The sequence below is a fragment of the Eschscholzia californica genome, unplaced genomic scaffold (genome assembly GCF_041429995.1).
Source record: "Eschscholzia californica isolate CP2 unplaced genomic scaffold, dmEscCali1.0.p SCAF_3, whole genome shotgun sequence".
NCBI classification, from domain to species: Eukaryota; Viridiplantae; Streptophyta; class Magnoliopsida; order Ranunculales; family Papaveraceae; genus Eschscholzia; species Eschscholzia californica.
Window position 1 is genome coordinate 53,739,040 of NW_028238420.1, and position 20,784 is coordinate 53,759,823.

Consider the following 20,784-nt stretch of genomic DNA (forward strand, 5'->3'; position numbering starts at 1 on the left):
GAGCCCATGTGCATCCTTCCGCCGGTCTTCTACCCCGCCTTATGTATTTCTCCACTAGTCATTTTCTTCTGACCAAATCAATATTTTTCGCGTGTAATCTGATGTAACATTCAGTTGTAGATCGTAGTTGATTTATAACTAAACGTTACGATCTCTAAAACGACTAAATTTGATAATCATCATTTTCCATCTGACCAAATTGATTGCATTGTCACCCTGAGCGAAGGACTTTTCATTCGATCTCCCACTTGTCATAGAACAAGTGCAATGCTCGGTTATCCTGTCGCTTTATGTCTCATCAAAAAAATCAAACAAGACGAGACATCATCCTTTTCAGAATTTCCTTCATCCTGAGTACAACTGTCAAAACAAATGATTAACTCCTTAAACCATTTGAGCATGATCATGCATCTCCAACCGCCACTCTTCAAGTAGTCTGGAGACATTAATCCTATTGTAATTGGAGGACGTACAGTCTTGTACTCCCACTTACCTCCATGTCTCTCATGTTCTTCCCTAGTATTCGACTTTATAACTTCCTTTTGCAGCGCGAAGTTTGAATAATCTAACATGTAACCTTCCTTATATAAGATAGGTGCAACACGCATATAATTTCTTTAAGTTGTCTGTGAGATCTTCGTTTGGCGTTCATATCTTGTAGAACTTTTACGGTGGGTTGTGCCGTGTATATTCTTCAATCATACACTCATATAATTGACTGCGAATATAAATACATGTTACTAATTATGGAGACTGTTTTGTACAAGTATATTAGAATATACTACAAACATTAATAAATGATCTGGAATTTACTTCAAAAGTGAACCTTCTCAATAATGCACAAAGCAACGCTTTTGAGGTTATTGTTAGTTTTGTAAATAACAATGAAGGGTTATTATTTTTCCTCAACGATGATGGGATTAGAGCAGAAATAACATTTTTATACAATATAATTGCAGCACCATGTCAGAAAAATGCAATACAGTTATTACTGTTGTTTCATCCGGTATTGCCTCATTATTATTGGTCAGAGAAAAAAATAACTCATTCAACCTTTAGGATCCCTCTTGATGTGCATGAGTATTCCATTTGCAACATTAGTAAGCCAACTGCACTTGCGAATAAATAAATTTCTTAATGAGCCTCATTTTCTTGTTATATTAAAAGGAACCAGAGAAAAAAATAGCTCATTCAACCTTTAGGATCCCTCTTGATGTGCATGAGCATTCCATTTGCAACATTAGTAAGCAAACTACACTTGCGAATTTGTTTCGAACATCAAAGTTGATTATGTGGGACGAGGTTCGAAAGCAACAGTAAACCCTTGGTGGTCTGATAACAATAAACCTTTTCGAAAAACATCCATCTTCGTGTTAACACTAAACCCTAACGTCAACATTTTCTTGTTATATTAAAAGGAACCTGAGAACAAATAATAAGAGCCTCATTAAGAAATTTATTTATTGTACAATCATTATGGAGGCGACTCTATCAATTTTAAAAATAACTCAAGACAAAATGATAACTTACCTGTTACTGACAAGATGACTGAAATTGAAGATAGTGATTACTCTTTAAATGCTCGCTACCCAAATAAGTTTCTAAACTCGCTTAATACTTTTGGATTACCACCTTTTTAGTTACATTTAAAATTTGGCTGTCTAGTTATGTTGTTAAGAACCTTTTCCCTAAAAGATGGTATATGTAATGGTTCATAAAAATTAAACAATATATGCAGAACACTCGAATTTGTCTTACTCTCATTTTCTTTTATTCTGAGTCTACAATTCACGACTAACAACACCTTATACAGCTTCCTTACTTGTAAACAAAGCAGACGTTATTATCACTCATGAACATGATTTCAAATCTATTAAATAAATATTAGTCGTAAAATATGAACAGTGATTGTCTCCCTAACCTGATAATTAAACCATTATGTCGAATTTCAGTGTTACTCTATTTACTCTTTCTTCGATGTTTTCAATTCACTACTAACACCACCTTGCACAACTTCATTGCTTGTTAAACAGAAGAAATACACTTTTTTTAATCAATTCATATAAATTGTTACACAAATGTTGGTGATAAAGTAATCATTATACCTTTTCAAACATCCTTTATCCGTAATACTTATGCCATTCTTAGTTATATCAGTCTTTCAGACTGTCAATAAATATTTCAATCTCTTTCGAGCTTCTGCCTCCATGAAAACACTAGTATTACAAGCTCAAATAGTAAGTCACATAATAAAACAAAATACTAATGGACATGTATATATACTTCATGTAAATCAAGAATGATAGTACAAACTTTTTCGATATTCCATCGGAAGTCCTCTTTGAGAAGTCAGAGGCATATTTTTTTCCTTCATTAGTTTTCCTTTACGTTCAATCGGTACATCTTTGTCTTGGTCTTTATTTCTTCCTTAAAAAATAAAGACATATTAAAACAGTGCATTAAAAAGAATTTATTTATGAGAACTAATATTATTATAAAAAATGGAATAATATGTAACATATTACTTCACCTTTATTCTGCTTCAAATTTTTCAGCGTCTTTCTTAAGTTGAAGTTTCTTCCTCTTCTTTGAAACCTTCTAAGTAACGCTATCATTGTCTTTTACATTGTTACATTTTAACAAAATAAGAACAGTAATGTATCAACATTACAAGATATCATTAAGAAGAACTTAACTCCTTTTCTCCAGGAATTTAGATGTGTTCCTCCACTGTCTCTTTAACAACAATTGTCGTTTGCTTCGTTTTTTTTCCTTTCGCTTTTGCTCAACACCTTCACCAACAATCCATTTCTGCTAACCAATTGACATAAATGTTAATTTAATCAAATTTCATGAGGAATATAACAACTTAAAAATATTAAATTCTAGAAAAGAAAGTTAATCAAATAAAATCTCACTTGTTAATAACACACTCTTCAACTATAATCTGATCTTCATTTGTATTGTCGTTGAGGAACTCAACAAGTTGACTATAATCAACAAGTTCTTCAATAATAATTGAGAAACGCGTAATGTTATCAAAAACTTCAGCTCGTCACTTTACAGTAAAAAAAAAATAGCATTACTTAAATTCAACGAATAAGATTTAGGTGTCGTTTGGCAACCAAAAGTAGAAGTACTTTTACTTGTAGTAGAAGTTATTTTGCTTTAAAAAAGTAAAAAAAATTCAAAAGTATATTTGGCAAAAATGTTACTTATAAGTAAATTCAACGAATAAGATTTAGGTGTCGTTTGGCAACCAAAAGTAGAAGTACTTTTACTTGTAGTAGAAGTTATTTTGCTTTAAAAAAGTAAAAAAAATTCAAAAGTATATTTGGCAAAAATGTTACTTATAAGTAAAAAAGTAAAAAAGTTAGTTTGGTAACTTAATTTACTATTGATAATTTTATTTTCTTTCTCATAGAGATATTTGATTTTAATTGAATTTAGTTATGATTTCCATGATTACTCTTGTATACGAAGTAGTGGTGATATTGGTGGTAGTGGTGATGCCATGAAGGTATGGTTATGGGGTATGGTGGTGGTTGAAGTTTGATGGTGGTGGTGGTAGAGGTATGATGGTGGCAACGGACGTATCGTGGTGGTGGTGGTGGTGGCGGTGGCGGTTGTGATGGTGAAGGTACCGTGGTGGTGGTGGTGGTGGTGAAGGTACCGTGGTGGCGGTGGTGGTGCTGGTGGTGGAGCTACGAGGTAGTTGTTGTCGAGGTATGGTGGTGGTGGTGGTGGCGGTGGTGGTGGCGGTGGCGGTGGTGGAGCTACGAGGTGGTGGTTGTCGAGGTGTGGTGGTGTATGGTGGTGGTGGTGGTTAGGTGTGGTGGTGGTTAGGTGTGGTGGTGATAGTTGAGGTAAGGTGGTGGAGAGGTGCAATGCTTGTTGTGGTGGTGGTGGGAGTAGAATGGTATGGTAGAAGTTTTGTTGTGATAGAGGAACGGAGATAGAAAAAAAAATCGTCAAATAAAATTCATGCGTGTCTAAAAAAAGTTACTTTACTTTGAAGTCAAAAGCTAAAAATTATAACTTCAAAAGAAAGTCAAATTTAAACTTAAATAAAGTCGGTAATTTTTGCGTACCAAACTAACTTTTTGACTTTTCTACTTAAATAAGTAAAAAAGTAACTTATTTTGGTGTTGCCAAACGACACCTTAAAGTTAATGTATCAAGAGAAACAAAAATGAATTATTGGGCGGTCAAAGATTAAGATTGCTAAATGAGCAACCTCAACTAGCAAATTTAATCCGAACCAAACACCTAGTGTTACATGTTGCCCACCATTATGTTTCAATTGAATACGACAGACATTGTTTCAAATTATAGATAAAACAATCATATGAAAATAATGTGTCACGTATTTCATTTCTTAAAATAAAACAACAGAGAGAGAAACATATCAAGTTGCTTTCCCAATTATGAGGTGAAAATACACAAAACAAAGACATCTCAACATAATAAATGAAACTTACTATTAGTTTGTTGTGGATCATTGATAGAATGCGACACAAACAAGCTATTGTTGGTGATTGCAGTCGCGATTTCTCCATAAGGTTTACTAAATGAGACATTTATGACTATCAAAGATGAAACTAATAGCATAGTAGAAATAGAACTTCAAGAAAAAAAGTACACGGAGAAAATAAAGTTGAGTTGTATATTCACTTGGTTACCTGATAATAAACAAGTCTCAAGGCTAATCAGTCGCACATGTGGGCATTGACCTACGGTTTCCAGTATTCATTCTGTAGCTCTATCTAGATGTACCGACAACAAGAGATTGCATATATTATTGTCTGAATAATCTAATTTTTTTAATACAACCAAAATTGTCTATAATGAAGTTTTATTGTAGTTATTTTACATAGGTGCATATTTCATTACACTTCTTTATGTGACTTCTCACGTCTTTATGTAGTAATTTTTAATATCAAACTCTCTCCCTTATTATTATGTAACAAATAATCGAATTACTTCAACTAATTAAGGACAATTGTTAAGTAGTTTTCTTTAGCCATTTATGTGAAAACTATACTACATGATATCTTCATCATCCACACACATGTAAAGTACTCAATTTGACTTTCTATGCCCGAGTCATGGTTATACTTAGTTACTGATTCAATTACCTCAATTTAGAGATTGGATTCTTTCTTGATTCAATTGAATCATTTCATGTTGTTGGATTAATGACTCAATTAATTCAGTTAAATCGAGTCAGAATATCTCTAATGTAAAACTTAAATTGTCTTAATTGTCAAGTCTTAATTGAGATTTTGAATCCCAGGTGTCGAGATACAAATCCTCAAATTCTGTTGAATCTTTAATGCAAATCTTTATATGATCTTGTTTACTTATGCGGCTTGGTTAATTTTGTAAAGTAATAATTAGTTATCTTCAAGATTTTGTGAAGATATGATTTATGTTGATGAAATTCAAATATTGATGACCATGAAAACTAGAGATATCTCAAGAGAAACTGAGTGTCCTCTTGAGATTTCTCCATTTAATATGACCAAATCATTTTTGAGATCCTATTTGAATTTTGCATTAGAGCATTTTGCAATAGAGAAATCTCAACAAAATCTGACGTGACACTCGGAGTTCTTACAATTGAGTGTTACATAAAAGATAATATCATGGTCCTGGAATCATGTCATATTGTTGCAATCTAGTCATATGCGAGCGAGGCAGAAAGTGAGTCATTTTTTTAGAGTGAGTAAAAGAGATAGAGATTTGTGGTAGTAGAGAAAGATACTGGATTATAATGGTTAAGTGGCCTAAAGTTCTTCGACAGAGATAGTGAGAGGGACAAATCTCAGCGAATTTGAAATCACAAGGGAGACATGGTATCCTATCGGCTGAATCTAATTCAGTAGTAGGACAAATCGCAACGAACTTCAGCAAACCAAACTGCGACATTTCAATTGTTCCCAGTGTACCCTAGAAACCTACCACATTTCACTACACGAAGCCTTAAAGCATCTCCAATGTAAGAGCATCTCCCAATGGGACATCCAAACTCCAACAGAGGGCCCAAATTAAAATTAATCGAAAAAATTCATATGAACCAAAAAAACTCATATGAACCACCGTTGAAATCTGCATCAGACGCACCGTAAAATCCACCACCAGAACCAGGTAACGGACTTGACTATTGAGACCTTCTTCACCATATTGATCGTAAATTGATCTCTTTTTTTAGTCACTTAAAACTTAGAGAGATTAACAACCAGGTTAGAGACACGGGGAAGAAGAAGATATATGGAAGTAAGTGAGTAATTGCATCATAAGCTTGAGAAATTTGTTTAAATTTTGCTTCACCTAGTTTCTTGTTGTTAAGGTTTTTATTAGGGTGCCATTTCTTTACACACCCAACCCTTTTAGCAAATAGATTCTCAAACTGGTAAATTTGAAATATATTTGAAATTGTTTGAATACAACAGTAGGTACATTCTTTACATACCCAATCCGTGATACTAATCTTATTTCCTTTAACACTTATAGAAATTAAAGCAATTGATACCAATATCATCAGTACCCACTTACTCCCCATTGTTTAAATCTATCTTACAATCAACAAATCAAACAAAACATATGAATAGACTAAAGATAAAGTAAGGCAATCGAAGAACTAGAGGGAGAAAGAGAGGAAAATAAATAAATAAAATAGTTTTAGAGAGAGAAAGTTGGAGGGAAGAAGGTGGGAGACTTGATGAGGAAAGGGACCCAAAATATTTGTTGGTGAGCGAGAAGATATGGGCAAGGGTATTTTCGGCAAAAAAAATCAACTCATTAACTTCTGACGGAGAAAATGACGGACAAATACAAAAGGGGGCCAAATTGAAAGCTGGTCATCTTTAGGGGACCATTTCGTTAAGTTGGTTATCTTTAGAGGGCTAAAATAGAATTAATTTTTTTGTTTTTAACATTGGGCGGACAATTGAGACCCTTTAAGGTGATTCTCTTTCTACTGTTAACCTAATTTTGGACGGTGGCGATTCTTGCCCACGGAGGCTTAAATGTGATCTGGATAAGCTACGTGGAGATATTGGAGGAAATGCGTGTTCTTAACACACTGTTATAGAGATGCTAATTCGGCCACTCATGAGTTGGCTTGTTCCGCTTTAATCCAAAATTAAGTCGTTTTGACTCTTTAGTCCTTATTTAACTTTGTGCTCATGTAAATTTTCCATCTTTGTGATGGTTTTATTTAGAGTTAATTTTGTTTTAGCTCCCGATTTGTGACCAACTCACCGTTTTGGCCCCTATAAGTGTCCGACAGTTCGATTTGACCCCACATTTTTTTATAAGCTTCTCCATTCTACCCTTATTGCAATTCAATAATTTAAATGTGTTTTCTTTCTCTTTGTCCACCTCACCAAGCAATTCCCACGTCACATTTGTCTACATAAGATATCGCCGAAAAATGTCGCGGAGAAAGAGAAAGAAAATAGTCGAGCTCATCTCTCTCCCGGTACCCAATAACCTCCTAAAAGCCCCCCTCGTAGCGTAGGTTCAGTCCGACCAACCACTCCCAGTCTCCAGTTAAGGAGAGAGAGAGAGAGAGAAAAACAGAAGTGCTGGGAATAGATAGAGTGAGAAAGAAACCAGAGAGCCATGAGAGGTGGAACCGCTCTTCTTCTTCTTCTCCCTTCTTTTCCTTCTTCTTCAAAACTCCTCCCACTAACTTCTACAACCCTATCTTCTTCTTCTTCTTCTTCTTCTTCTTCACGTACTCATCTTCATCTTCCCCATAAAAAACTCTCATACATAACCTCCTATTCACCACTCCAATCAAAACCCTCTCCCAAAAAACCTTCTTTTAGGGATTTTAGGGTTAGGGCAGACGATGGAGACGCAGACGGAGGAGGAACCGACGACTATGACATGGAAGATGAAGAAATGGAAGAAGTTGATAACAAGATGGATTACGATGTCGAGTACGACCCTCTTCAACTAGCTACCTCACTCTCCACTTCCGCTGCCGCCGCAAGAGGTGAAGGAAATGGTGGAGAGGAAATAGAAATGTTAGAGCAAAGTAAGAATTTTGTTTTCACACAAGGTTGGGATTCTGAAATGGTTGTTGATTATAGAATTAATGAAGAAGAATTCCACAAAATTAGTTTACTTGAATGTGATTTCTTCATTAGGAAACCTCCTGATCCTGATAATGACGTATTTGATTTTCGTGAAATGTATGTAACTCCACCTGATACTGATGTTTATTCAATCCCTAAAATTCTTGCACCAATGCCTAACAAGGTACTATTTTTATTCATTCATTTCATTTCCCCCAATTTATTTTATTGATTTGTTATGTTATTATCTCTTAGTGATTTTGTTTAATTTGTGAAAATGATGGATGATAGTATATTCGTTGTGCGAAAAGTGATTATGGATGCTATAATGTTACTGAGCCTCCCATTGATGCGCCTCGAGATCCAATGTACAAATCTGAGAGAGAGATTATGAAGGTAATACTACATTGGACTTTTTATGATTGAATAAGTATCTTTACGATCATTTTCGGGTTCAGTTTTTTTGAGGTTGAGATCCTCTTTTCTACCATGACTCAAAAATTTTATCAATTGTTTGTGTTGTGCATTTACGGGTTGGTCTGCCAACTTTGGAGCTTCAAAGTTCTTGTGGCAAGTCAGCTCGGTTCTCGGTTCAACCTATATTGCTTATAACAAAATGAATATGGAGTCGAAAAAAGGGAAAACCTATAATGTATGATATGTACCACGATGGGCCACAAACTGTAGCCCTTCCAATTCTGTTATCAAAGTGTACATAGTACCATTAGGGCTTGTTAGGCGCATATTTTATTATCACATCTTTAACGGTCGATTTATGCATATGCATGGATACTTGATCGGATCCTTCTCATTTCTCTGGAAGGTAATCCTGTACTAGAATTGATAGGTCACCACAGATTGGTAACACACTAACATCAATCAGTTCCACTGTTAAACTAATCCTGAATTTTTTTTTTATCTCCATATTTAGCCTTGTCAAAAGTCATTACATACAATTTAGGCTCTACGTCTACATATTTATTGAATTGTTTTCTCTGACAGGTGTTCTTAACAAAGCACTACAAAAACAGAAGATCGGGTGACCCGGACTTTGTTCTTGATTTTGAAGAGATCTATGTCATTGACTCAAAAACAAAGTCAATAACTAGAGCAAAAGTCTTGGTGAGGGAAATTTATGGACTAAATTGATTATCAAACTGCATGCTCAAGCATTATTTCATGTTGGATCCTCGAGCTCTACTTCTCATTATTCATGCGGTTTAAGATTATAATAATTAGAAGGCAGAACTAAATAGAATTTCTATATAAACTATCAGTATACCGTCAATAACGAATAATATTGTGCATCGTGATGGATCACCCACTGCTGTCAAATTATCTCTGGTCTCGTGGAAGATTATAGGAAGAAAGTGATGAGAATCGAGATCCCCTTAAGGGCATTCCCTACATTAGAAGATCCTGTAACGTCCAAAGGCAGCAAACTTCTTTTATTTCCTTTGGTTTCTATCACACTGAGATATTTTGTGTCAAGACTACATAGGTTCTTCTTCCATGATAAAACAGGGTCAAGGAAACCCTACGATAAATATTGCTCTTTAACTGCTATCAAACTAATTGACCGATCACAGATAGTTTGTCAGTAGTATTGGAGTACTGCAATTCGTTGATTTAACCTTGTTTTGATTGAATAAATTGGTTTCCTTGTCTATAATTTATGTTTATTGACTAATTTGATCTAAAGACAGCTCTGGTTGCTTTCGGTAGGTCACAGTGCCAGGTGGAAGGGAGAGGGATAGGCAGAACGACATGCTCATAATACGTGACAATGGGAATTCCTTCAAAATCGTGGATAGGGTAAGTCAATATATTGCACTAATAAAGTAACCCACTATTCTCTTGTTTCTAATTTTCTTCACTCTTGACTATTCTAATTCAGAGTGAAAGGGATGACCCTACCACTATTATAGAGAGAGAAGAATGGATCAAATCAAGACAAGATATGGAGAGACACCTTCGGAAGCTTCGGGATTTCAACGTCTCAAATTGGTTCTAACTGAATAACGTTTATTTAGCACAATCGCTCCTGAGAGATCTTGAAAAAAGTGAAGTTTCATTTCCTTGAGGATGCACGAAGAAATGAAGGTAAAAAGTTGGTGATTTTGTACTTCTTCTCTTCGTCTCAGTGTTGGAGAACGGGGATGTTGTTTCTATAATCTGTAATCCTTCGTTCATTTTTCTCTAATGCAGTATCTTCTCCTTGGGAAGCACTTCCTATCTTTACAAGACCCAGAAAGAGTGTCTGGTTTACTAAGCTTACTACTTCGATCGATTTCAGTTCATTATAACATGTTAATGTACCAGAGATTTTGACTGAAATGAAAGAGGTGGGGAACTGACAGCTATCACTATTTTACTTGTTGGTGTAAGACAGAAAAGAAAGTTTTGGCATGAGAAATTGTAAATTCTGTCTTGATTTGTGAGAAAGAAATTGCAGTTTTGTATCAGTGGGTTTTAGGTGAACTGTTGTGAATGTTCGCAGTGATTTTTATAGTGATAGTGTAGTTTATCTCCCTCTGTATATTGGTCGGCAATTTGTTACTTCGTTTCAGGATTCCAGACCTAATTTCATTTGGAACTTTGAAGATAATGGATTCTACTTTAAGAGGGGCTAACCACATGGGAGCATATGCATCTGCTCAACCCCGTCTCTATGGATTGATAGATTAGTAAAATGAGTAGAGACCACGGACAAAAATCGGTCTGATACCTGTTGAAAACTTAAAAAAAGAGAAATTATTTTGATTGGATGATTGAATTACAAAGATCTCCCTTAATGATATACAAATGCAATTTTCGATAAAATGTGTAACTAATAAATTAGATGTCAAACAACTCCTCATCCAGAAATAGAACATGAAACTGTAAGCTCCCTAGTAGTGGGATGAAACTGGGGATCTGACTGCGTTGGGTTATATATCCATGACCAGAATGAAGCTTGGGTGAAGCTAAGTGGTTGTTCGAACCGACTAATGTTGAAGAACCAACGGATGAGTTGTGGTTAGGGGTGAAAGGGGTGAAATGCCACTGGAACCCAGACCTAGCTGGTTCTCACCGAAATGCGTCGAGGCACAATAGTTGACTGAAAACTAAAAGCACTGTTTTTAAGTTCTCGGTTCGAAATTCAGGTGTTACATTACCTTTCTAAAAACTGACAAACTAGCTACTAACTTACTTTAACTAACTGAGTCCGACATGTCAGATGAGTAAGCATTTTCAGCTAAAATGAGCTGAATGATTCTTATGCTTAACAATGATTTTGGTTAAGATTTTGTTTCTAATTTTGGGTTGATTGTGGTTTCTGTTGATATTGTTGTTTATTTTTTATCAGGAAATTTAGGAAGTTGTGACTTCTTTGTGAAACGTAACCCTGCTATAATATGATTCATCCAATGCCAAGCCGAAAAATCACAAGTACCACCTTATATTAGCACCCTATATAACAGTACTAATAGACTAGTAGTTCATACGGACTCCATAATAGTGTCTGAAGGCCCTGACAGACAAATTGGGTTGTAAATTTGGTTTGAAATAACATACAGTAACTATATAAGAAACAACAGTTCTCAGTGCGAAATACCATAATCGCCAAATGACAAACTAATTTATTTCACGGTTCACAATTTTACAAAGTTCAGCTTGATATAAACATGCGTATCTGTAGTTTATCGACAACCAATTGAAATCTCTCTCTATATCTTTCTCTCTCTAGCATTGCAACAAACATGAAGTGACATCTCAACTTCTTCTATTCTTCATTGTATTTTCATGCTCAGAGGAAATACAAACAAGATTCCACAAATTATACCATATTTCACAGTTCTAAATGTACCTCTTCATCAGAGGCAACTTGTTTTAGATAGGACAGACTTTTACCAGAGTACCTTGATAGGATGAGGCGAGCAATGTTCTCAGCTGCAACAGCGCCTGTTTCAATGGTGCTGGCTGCGCTTTCAAATGCATTCACGTAGTATAAATGCAAACCGTCCAACATAAATGGGGCAAACACCTCTGGAGCTGTGTAATGAGGATACGCACCCCAGTTTATCCTGACTATCTCCTTCCTTACTCTGTCAAAAATAAACATGACGGCAGTTAGCACTACAGTGTATATACAAATTTATATAATATTATAATATAGGCGTTAAGTTTGTGGAGATCCAACTCAAAACCAATTGGCAAGGAGTAGAGAGGACCTAGAGATTATACTTTAGATTACTAGGGTACCTTTTTCCCATGTGGGACTATATTAATATGCACTCTCACATGTGGCGTTCTTTGAGCCTAGCACAAGTCTTATTTTTGGGTGACGTGGAAGAAACAATATTAAGTACTTAGTGGACATCCAACTCACAAACAATTTACTACGAGTGAAGAGGATCTGATTAATAATATTATGGGTTACCAGAGTACTTTTGATGTAGGACAGAAATGGGAAACTGGAATTAAGGAAGAAACTAACTTGATTATATTATAGATATAAGAAATAACGCACTAGTATCACACCAGTACAAACTAGGAATCACTCCTAGAGCCCTTAGGCATCACACCTTTGGGGTATTTGCATCACACAAACACATAAAGCTTAACTAGCTGCTGGAATACTCTCTGTCTCCTCCTCCAAACAGCAGAATTACATGCCTTATATAGGCCTAAAACCCACCTTTGCTATCTTTACTTGTAGACTATTGAACTTCTAAACTCCTATAGCACTAAAAAACATTATAAAGGACATTTAAGACATTAAAGAGACACTATAAGACATTAAAGACATTAAAGAGACACTAAATGACATTAAAGACACTTAACCATCCTAATACTTAGAAACTAGTAGAATCTCCACAAAGACATGTGGATCTGGCCCGCATTATTCAAGGTTCTAAGTGGGCCATTCATGCAAGACACGCCAAATCAGAATTTGGGTCTGGCAATCCTTCTTTTGACGTCTCTCATATGCCTTAAACAGTTGCTGCCATTCATCTCTATCAATTCTCCCGGCCTTGAGAAAACTCGACCCCGACTAGTTAAATGCATAAAATTTCTCATCAAGGTCCTGGTCAAGTACTTTGGACTCATCATCTTTATCAACTTTTAGTCAAGGAGATGGATACTCTATTCAGATTTAGAGCCTTCTACGTAAACAACGAAGTAGAAACCATTGAAAATCACCATCTTCAGAATTCAGATATTCGATTTCTAATCCTAATCTAAAAGAAATGAAACTTCTTAATGTAAACGGAATTTTAATAAGCAAGTATGCATAAATCTATACTAAATAAGCGAAGGAATCTAGAAAACTAGAAACTAAAACAAAAGCACAATCAACCGGGACTCCCGATCTGAATCCTTGGTTTCTATTTTATGGTGTTTTACCAGTGAGTTGATCCTAGGCTCGAGCAAACAGCCTAGAGTCTAATGCAATAGTTCTACAACCTTCAGTCGTTAGACTCTTTTCTTGATATATTATAATAGGAGTTGAAGTAGCAGTACATAACTGCCGGCTGGGGGTGTGTGCCTTCGTAGAGTGGCTTAATGAGACACGATGGAGATCAATTTTGTAAGTGAGATGGCTAACGATCCTCCTCATAAGGAAGAAACTAAGTCCTTACTCAACTGAAGGAATTCCATTCTCTAGTCTCCGGCCCTCTTGGCTCAGTTTACATCACAGTTTCAAACAAGCAAACCTATAAAAGGTGTTCAGATGTGGCTCAGATTGCCAGTCTAGCTAAACACCAAAATTGCAACAGGCAATTGCAACATATGATTAACCAGGAGCATATAAATAATGTGAAGACCCTGGGGCTGGGGGTGTTGTGTTCTGACTACTAAGACTGCAAGGTAATAGAAATACATCAAAGAAGTATAGATAATTCATAATTCTATCACTTCATAAATCACCAGTAACCACATATTTATACACAAAGCATGGTGTTTTTTAGAACTCGTTTTCTTCCAACTTACCAGCAGCACCTATGCATTGGTAATCTTATCTTGAATCAGTGTTCGCAATTACCACTTCAAATATATTTAGGACATAAAAAAGTTATGTACTGATTAGGTTGCAGATGTTCCATGTGGTTTAATTCAAAAAGTATAAACTTCGAGGACTTTTTGTTTAGAAATGCTCGAAATGTGCACCAGACCAGAACTTCCTTTTCATGTGATATACTGGTATGATCGAAATGTCATCCTTCTTAGTAACTCCGTCTGTTTCTTGACATTAAGTGTTGTTGTTTAAATATACATTAGGTTTTTGTCTGAATCAAGAATACAATATCCAGCTCCAGACGAAGAGAAGTTACTCTGTCGTTACATATTAGTACTAATGAGACAGCAAGGGGGTTCTCTATGGCATTCTGGCATTTTCTTTATTTTGTAGTAGGATTTTCAACTCCTAATACATGAGAAACTCTACCCCAGATCATACTTAAAATTGGATATTAGATGAAGTGAAAGTGGTTATTGTGCTTCGGCGTTATTTTTCTCATATCTTCGGTAAACCTATTATGTAAGCAGTTTGGGGCAGGATCAACCTGACTAACCCTCGTATATATCTGTGCATATAATACTTATACTATAATACTACAGCCAGAAACTCTACTCATATAATTTAAATCTAATTATTCAAAATTTCAAACATAACAACCGACTCAAGGGGTTCAGTATAGGATCAGCTCGGGCTACCACACTCCTGATCCAATCCACGAGGTACTCAGGTAATCAGGTGGATCGGTCGAGGCCAACTACTTAGAAGTATCGTTACTGAAACGTGACAAGTGGGGTGTGCTTATTGTCCTAGAGGCAGGGATATAAGACAGCAACTTATAGAAACCCTGGATCATGCAGGGTCCACAAAAGATGAGTAAAAGGCTGATTTTCAGGGGGGATGTTCTGACTGTGGAATCATCTTTGGTATAACCAGCCTATTATAATACCTTTAAGCATACAACATATAGTTCTGAAATTTACAGTGCAATGGTTACAATTGATGTGGACGAGCTACAATAACCTTTTCATAGTTCCACTAGCCAATTTAGGTAAGGATATTCCTGTAAAGGAGAACAGTCCAACTAAAACTAAGAGGTTGCATGATTACTCGAGTTTGCCCCCAGATTTTGAAGGTTTTAAGTTGAGGTCGACATCCCTCTATTTCTTCTTGTCAACTGTAGTTTGAATGCAAGACCAAGGTTGTGTATTTAACTTTAATTTCCTAACAGTAGAAGACATTTGAAAACGGGAAAAGAAAAGCACCTAAATAACAGTCTTGAACCTGCTTTCGCGTTAATAGAACATGAAGAGATATATAGGAAGGAATACTACCTGAAGAGTTGATCAAGGAAAGAATCTTCCAGTGGTGCGCGAGAGAAAATCTTGTAAGTCACACTGTCTTCACCCTTTCTCTTGAGAACAGATATGCTGGAGAAGGGGATGTTTGGATCCTCTAGTGTTCCCACAAGTTCCGGGATATCCAGCTCAGAGTTCAGTCCAAAATATGCCTTTAAAAACATAAATTTATCAGCTGATGCAGCAACAAGAAGAAATTAAGTAACAACGGATGGACTATGGAATACTCACAGGGTCTAAGATTCCATTAACAAAAGTTGCATGTGTATGTTGCAAATTCCTTTTAGGGATTGAGATTGGTGGGAAAAATTGGATGTCCACTTCATCGAGTGGTGTAGCCACTACCGTAACTTCACAAGAGTAACTATTTCCAGCAGTCGAGTTAAGCTCATAATGACCACCGACATTGGAAACAGACTCAATTTCTTCATGCAGGTGTAATTTGGTATTTGAATGTTTTATCAGTCCAGCAGCAATCTGCCAGTTCCCTTCTTCAACTGACCATAGATTGTCATCATTGCCAGCCAAGGAAACTGCTCCAGCCATCCCACTGATGTTGGTACTTTGACCATAGTTGATTCTTGTGATTACCTAAAAATATGGGTACAAGTAAATTAAGTATGCTTCCCCAGTATTAGCACAAGCTTCATCTCACAAGCTAAAAGGATTTCTTATTAAACATAATTTAAAGCTTTAGAATATACATTCATTTGGGAAGGGTACCAGTAACATGGATACTCCTTTTCAATGTTCTTGTCGTGTCAGATTTGAACATTCATATACGATACTAGGATACTTGTCAGATACTCAGAAGTCATGCCATATCTAGTTATTCTCAGTTTATATAAGGATAAATTTGTTGAGCACTTTTAGGTCATATATGACTTTTAGAGAGGAGTTCAAGTCCAGTAAGGGCTTAATCTGGTCAAGTACAGTAGAGAAGCAGTTGACTGCTTTAAGTAGCATTAAGCCTCTATTTTAAACTGTTCAAAGGAAAACCCAAATTGCTGATCATATCTTTCTGTGCCTATATTTACTACTTATATTTTTTTTAAACTGATTTTATAAATATATAGAAACTCAACAGAAAGCGCACTCTCTCCCGACAAAATTGGTAGGCGAGATCTGCCGACAAGAAGTTTGCAGAGGAAAAAAATTCACGCAGTTGCTGTCGAAGCATCCAACATACAGGAAACTCTAGGTGTACGCCAAATCTAAACCCCTGCTTTAGTGAAAGGGAATTGCGCGGATGCTTTCTATAACTGTGTTCACATAGATTTTTCTATCTCTGAGTATGGCACAGTTCTTCTCCTCCCATAAACCCCACAGGATTGCATGGGTATTACTTCCCGAAGAGCTTCACCTCTCTTCAGAAGCTTCAGCCCCTGACAACTGATGAATGCACTGATCCACCCTTTGTATGCAAAACTGATCCTGAAGCTCCCAATAAAGGAGCTTTTCATGCCTTCTCTTAGTGGCTTCCTATAGTAATTAGTCAATTAAGTCTTGAGCAAGTGCCACATCTCATACATATATCCACAACATACCCAAAAAAATTATTGGAGTCTCCTTTTATCTTAAAGGGTTTTTTTTTTTTTGAAAACTTTGAATTAATATAAGGGAAAAAGAATACAACAAAGGACTATACAAGAGGGAAAGGAGGACTCAAGATACCCCCCCAATTCGACACAAAGTCAAAATACGAAAAAGCCCTGGTCCAGCCTGTCAGGAAAACTATTGTAAGCTAAATTCCTCAAGTCATTTACATTTTCATGTGCGCCTGTCAGGAAAACTTAAGACCAAGAAAATATGTAGCCAATTGCATCTTATTATTTCTAATTTTACTTGTAACCACTTTTTACAGGTGTAAAGGTGGAGATGGGCATTTGTTTAAAAGACAGTCAATAATGACTATAGGCCATAGCATGCTGCTCACAATACTACAAAACTTAAAAGCTGTCTTGAAAGCATAATATGAAGAAAACGAGATTTGTTTCTGCGGGAATAGTCCCATATGTACAAAGGGTACTTCCACAACCAAGAATGTAATATCTAGGTCATCTCCACTCATTGCTTATTGGTTTAGACTTTGTTGATGACCACAAACTTGACAAAGTAATGGTATTGTTTTTGGAAAACCCGCACATAGTACTTACTACTTAGTAGCTGATTATTAATAAGCATTCATAATCAACAAAAAAGAGTTAGATCATCTCCAATGCAACACTCGAACTCTAAAACTTAGAGTGCCCCATTGAGTTTTTAGAGTTTTCTGTAAAAACCATCTTTAACGCAAAATTCAACTTGAATCTCTAATGATGTGGTAGCATTTATTATAAAGATCCTCAAGAGCACACTCTAAATGTAGAGTGTTCTCTTGAGGCTCTCTAATTGCCATATAAGCAATTCATGATTTTATAGTCAAAATCAATGTTCTTAAATACGGTTTTACGCCTCCACGCGGTTTGCTCTCAAAGGCGGTTTGCTCTCATAAGGCAAGGCGCTTTACTCTCACAAGGCAAGGCGGTTTGCTCTCACAAGGCAAGGCGGTTTGCTCTCACAAGGCAAGGCGGTTTGCTCTCACAAGGCAAGGCGGGCCCTCGAAGTGTAAACGGCATACCTTTTTTTTTAAGGAAAACGTAACATAGTTTTTCTCTTTTACTACCGTAATATAAAGTCTTAAATGGTTAATAACAAAAGAACTAATATTTATGTGTTGTCCGGCTACTCTAAAACGTTTTATTCCCGAGTTCAAATATGTACGCCTCAAGACATCAGGTGACAGCCTAAGCCTTGCCTCGAGGCGTACGCCTAGAAAGTTTTATTTAATATTGACTCAAAGTACATAAGTTTTAGAGTGTTTCATTTAATGAGTTCCGCTTTGCACATTTGACACCTAGGATTTTTAGAGTTTTTTCTTGAGTGTTTCACACGAGATGCTCTTAGAAAGATGAAAAAAAATGAGCAAAAAGAAGAATAAGAAGATTTATAGTTACAGTGATGATCTCTGATATGAGAGTTGGAGAGAAGCCAGCATCAACCACTTCCTCTTGCAGAGTCCGACGAGTAAGTTCATACAAATCAGCCCATTTCAGCATCTCCTCCACCGTCTCAAACACAGGCCGAGTTTTGAAATCCATGTAGTATTTTAAGAAACACCCAACCATTTTCTGAGTCAAAAAAAAACATCAAACCCTAAATTGCATCATCAGATCAATATATACTACATATATGAGAGAGAGAGAAAGAGAGAGAGACCTTGACAAAAGGCTCCATTTTGAAGAGAGAGAAACCGTAACGATACAACATAATGAATGAATTGTAAAGAGAAGCAAGTTTCTGTATGAAAGGAGAATCAGACTTCGGACTTAGGGTTTGAAGAATAAACATTTTACCATCCCAAATTCCAAATGAGGAAGAAGAGGATGATGGTTTCTTAACAGTGAGGTTAAGTAATCGAGTGAAATTCAAAGCGTGGTAGTTCTTAGGATGGAGAATAGATGCACCAGCTTCAAATGTATCTCCGGCAATAGTGACTGTGGCTGTTCTACCACCGACAATTCCATGGCGTTCAAAGATACGAATTTGGTCAATGGATGGATGATGAGAAGAAGAAGAATAAGTACGGAGGAAATGAGCTAGAGATGAACCAGAGATTCCGCTTCCTATTATACAAATGTTGTCTATGGTGTTCTTCTTAGTAGTGAAGGAGGAAGAGGAGATGGTATCAGTGGTAGGTTCAGATGATGATGATGATGGATGAAGAGAGGAAATTAGTAGTAGTAAGAGAAGCGGGAAAATAATTGAAGAAGATGATTGAACCATCTTCTTGTCTTCAGTTCTATGCAAAAACAAAAATGTTGGATCTTCAGTTTCACTCTCTCTCTCTCTTTCTCAACACCTGATTTTTCTTCTTCTTCTCTCTTCTCAGACCTTGTCTCTGTTTTGACTTCTCATCTTTTCATTGGTGTGGGATTGTGGATGGAGAGAAATAGAGAATTGGTGGATTGTTTCGCCGAAACAAGAAAAAAAAAATTGTACAACTCCACCACTATTTTACGTGGACAACAAAAAAAATCGCGTAAATTTTTTATACTGACAACAGTTTTTAAAGGGGCATCAAACTTTAGAGACATTATTGATCATGTCACTAAAAAAATCAAAGGAAACTATTGAAGAATCTTCCCCAAACATGAATTATTGAACAAAACCAACCCAATCCATGGCAGATCTAGTCTTCTTCACAAACCCTAGAACCCTCTGAAATCAAAAAATAAAACCCTAAAAAGTTAATTTTTAGTACCAAAACAATAAGCAAATCTGGTTGTGTTTCGTGACAAACAATAAGAAATCTGTCTATATTTTCATGGCAAACTACAAGAAATCTACCTATATTCTGGTAAGCCGTCTCTTTCACTTCGAATTTTGCTCATGAAATCGTTTTCGATTCTTCCAAATTACAAAAACGAAAATAAAATAATAAAAGTTAAGATTTTATCTCATCAATATCATTAATTCCTACGATAGAAACGACTGGGAAAACTTCTTTGAGTGGAGATTGAGGGATTTTATCTTCCTCAACCATCTAGGGTTTGATAAATAAAAAAGTGAAGTGGTAGAAATTGTAGTTTTCTTGTAGTAGCCGTAAAAGAATAAGACTTGTGAGAATAGCCCCACATGGGAGAATGGGTAACTAACAACCAAAAATATAAAGTATAGGTCATCTCCACTCATTGTCAATTGGTTTTGAGTTGGATTGCCACAAACTTAACATGGTATCAGAGCTAAGCCCACACGTGATAAGCTTAAAAGCCACACGAGGAGCGTGTGAGAATAGTCCCACATGGAAAACATGGGAAAATGGGTAACTAGCAACCAAGAATATAAAGTATAGGTCCTCTCCACTCATTGCCAATTGGTTTTGAGTTGGATGACCACAAACTTAACAAAACTAACAAGAAGAAGAAGAAGAAAAAGAAGATGATGATGAATGATAGCTAGATTTTCTATTTTTAACTGTTATATTAGTCAATGGTCCTCAGATTAATTACTGGTTTAATATTTAGAGCCTTATAGAGCTATCCCCTTATTAAATCAAAGTCAATTAAGCCAAACATAATTGACTTACACCAGACCCAGAAATAGTTGTCCATATAAGATAATTGGTTGTTCATATATTGGCTATCAAAAAATTTGGGGAAGAAAGTTTTGTGTTTGTTTCCTCCAAACATTACTACCCACTTTTGATGTTTTTATTTCTTCTTCCTCCATCTTCTTTCCCACCGCCATCAGCTCGGACGACCATTAAATCGACGACAATGACTTCGACCGT

General features: G+C 36.1%; 2 protein-coding genes across 3 annotated transcripts; one reads left to right on the plus strand and one right to left on the minus strand.

The window, feature by feature from the left end:
* The first annotated feature begins 7,392 nt into the window (after positions 1 to 7,392).
* On the plus strand, positions 7,393 to 10,629 carry PTAC6 (plastid transcriptionally active 6). The gene is made up of 6 exons (XM_086666146.1): positions 7,393 to 8,274; positions 8,382 to 8,486; positions 9,093 to 9,212; positions 9,816 to 9,905; positions 9,988 to 10,193; positions 10,299 to 10,629. The coding sequence occupies exons 1-5, from the start codon at positions 7,630 to 7,632 to the stop codon at positions 10,102 to 10,104; spliced, it is 1,077 nt and encodes a 358-aa protein (XP_086522272.1). The 5' UTR covers positions 7,393 to 7,629; the 3' UTR covers positions 10,105 to 10,193; positions 10,299 to 10,629.
* Positions 10,630 to 11,690: 1,061 nt separating this feature from the next.
* FCLY (farnesylcysteine lyase) lies at positions 11,691 to 19,518 on the minus strand. Of its 2 annotated transcripts, none has more exons than XR_015236960.1 (5): positions 18,711 to 19,415; positions 18,449 to 18,622; positions 15,684 to 16,043; positions 13,198 to 15,604; positions 11,691 to 12,520 (listed from the first exon to the last, which is right to left on the minus strand). XR_015236960.1 is itself a non-coding variant. In XM_086666145.1 (5 exons), the coding sequence occupies exons 1-5, from the start codon at positions 19,275 to 19,277 to the stop codon at positions 11,923 to 11,925; spliced, it is 1,533 nt and encodes a 510-aa protein (XP_086522271.1). In that variant the 5' UTR covers positions 19,278 to 19,518; the 3' UTR covers positions 11,691 to 11,922. The 2 variants fall into 2 exon arrangements, 1 of the variants encoding a protein (XP_086522271.1); XM_086666145.1 differs by having other exon boundaries at positions 11,691 to 12,178; positions 15,429 to 15,604; positions 18,711 to 19,518.
* Between the last annotated feature and the right edge of the window lie 1,266 nt (positions 19,519 to 20,784).

Excerpts from the sequence above, each read along its gene's own strand:
- FCLY (XM_086666145.1), bottom strand. The coding sequence starts at position 19,277 with ATGGTTCAATCATCTTCTTCAATTATTTTCCCGCTTCTCTTACTACTA. Across the intron at positions 16,044-18,448 it reads TCATATCAGAGATCATCACT|GTAATCACAAGAATCAACTA; the intron begins GTAACTATAAAT and ends CCATATTTTTAG. Across the intron at positions 12,179-15,428 it reads TTCCTTGATCAACTCTTCAG|AGTAAGGAAGGAGATAGTCA; the intron begins GTAGTATTCCTT and ends TATTTTTGACAG.
- PTAC6 (XM_086666146.1), top strand. The coding sequence starts at position 7,630 with ATGAGAGGTGGAACCGCTCTTCTTCTTCTTCTCCCTTCTTTTCCTTCT. Across the intron at positions 8,275-8,381 it reads TTGCACCAATGCCTAACAAG|TATATTCGTTGTGCGAAAAG; the intron begins GTACTATTTTTA and ends GATGGATGATAG. Across the intron at positions 9,906-9,987 it reads CCTTCAAAATCGTGGATAGG|AGTGAAAGGGATGACCCTAC; the intron begins GTAAGTCAATAT and ends ATTCTAATTCAG.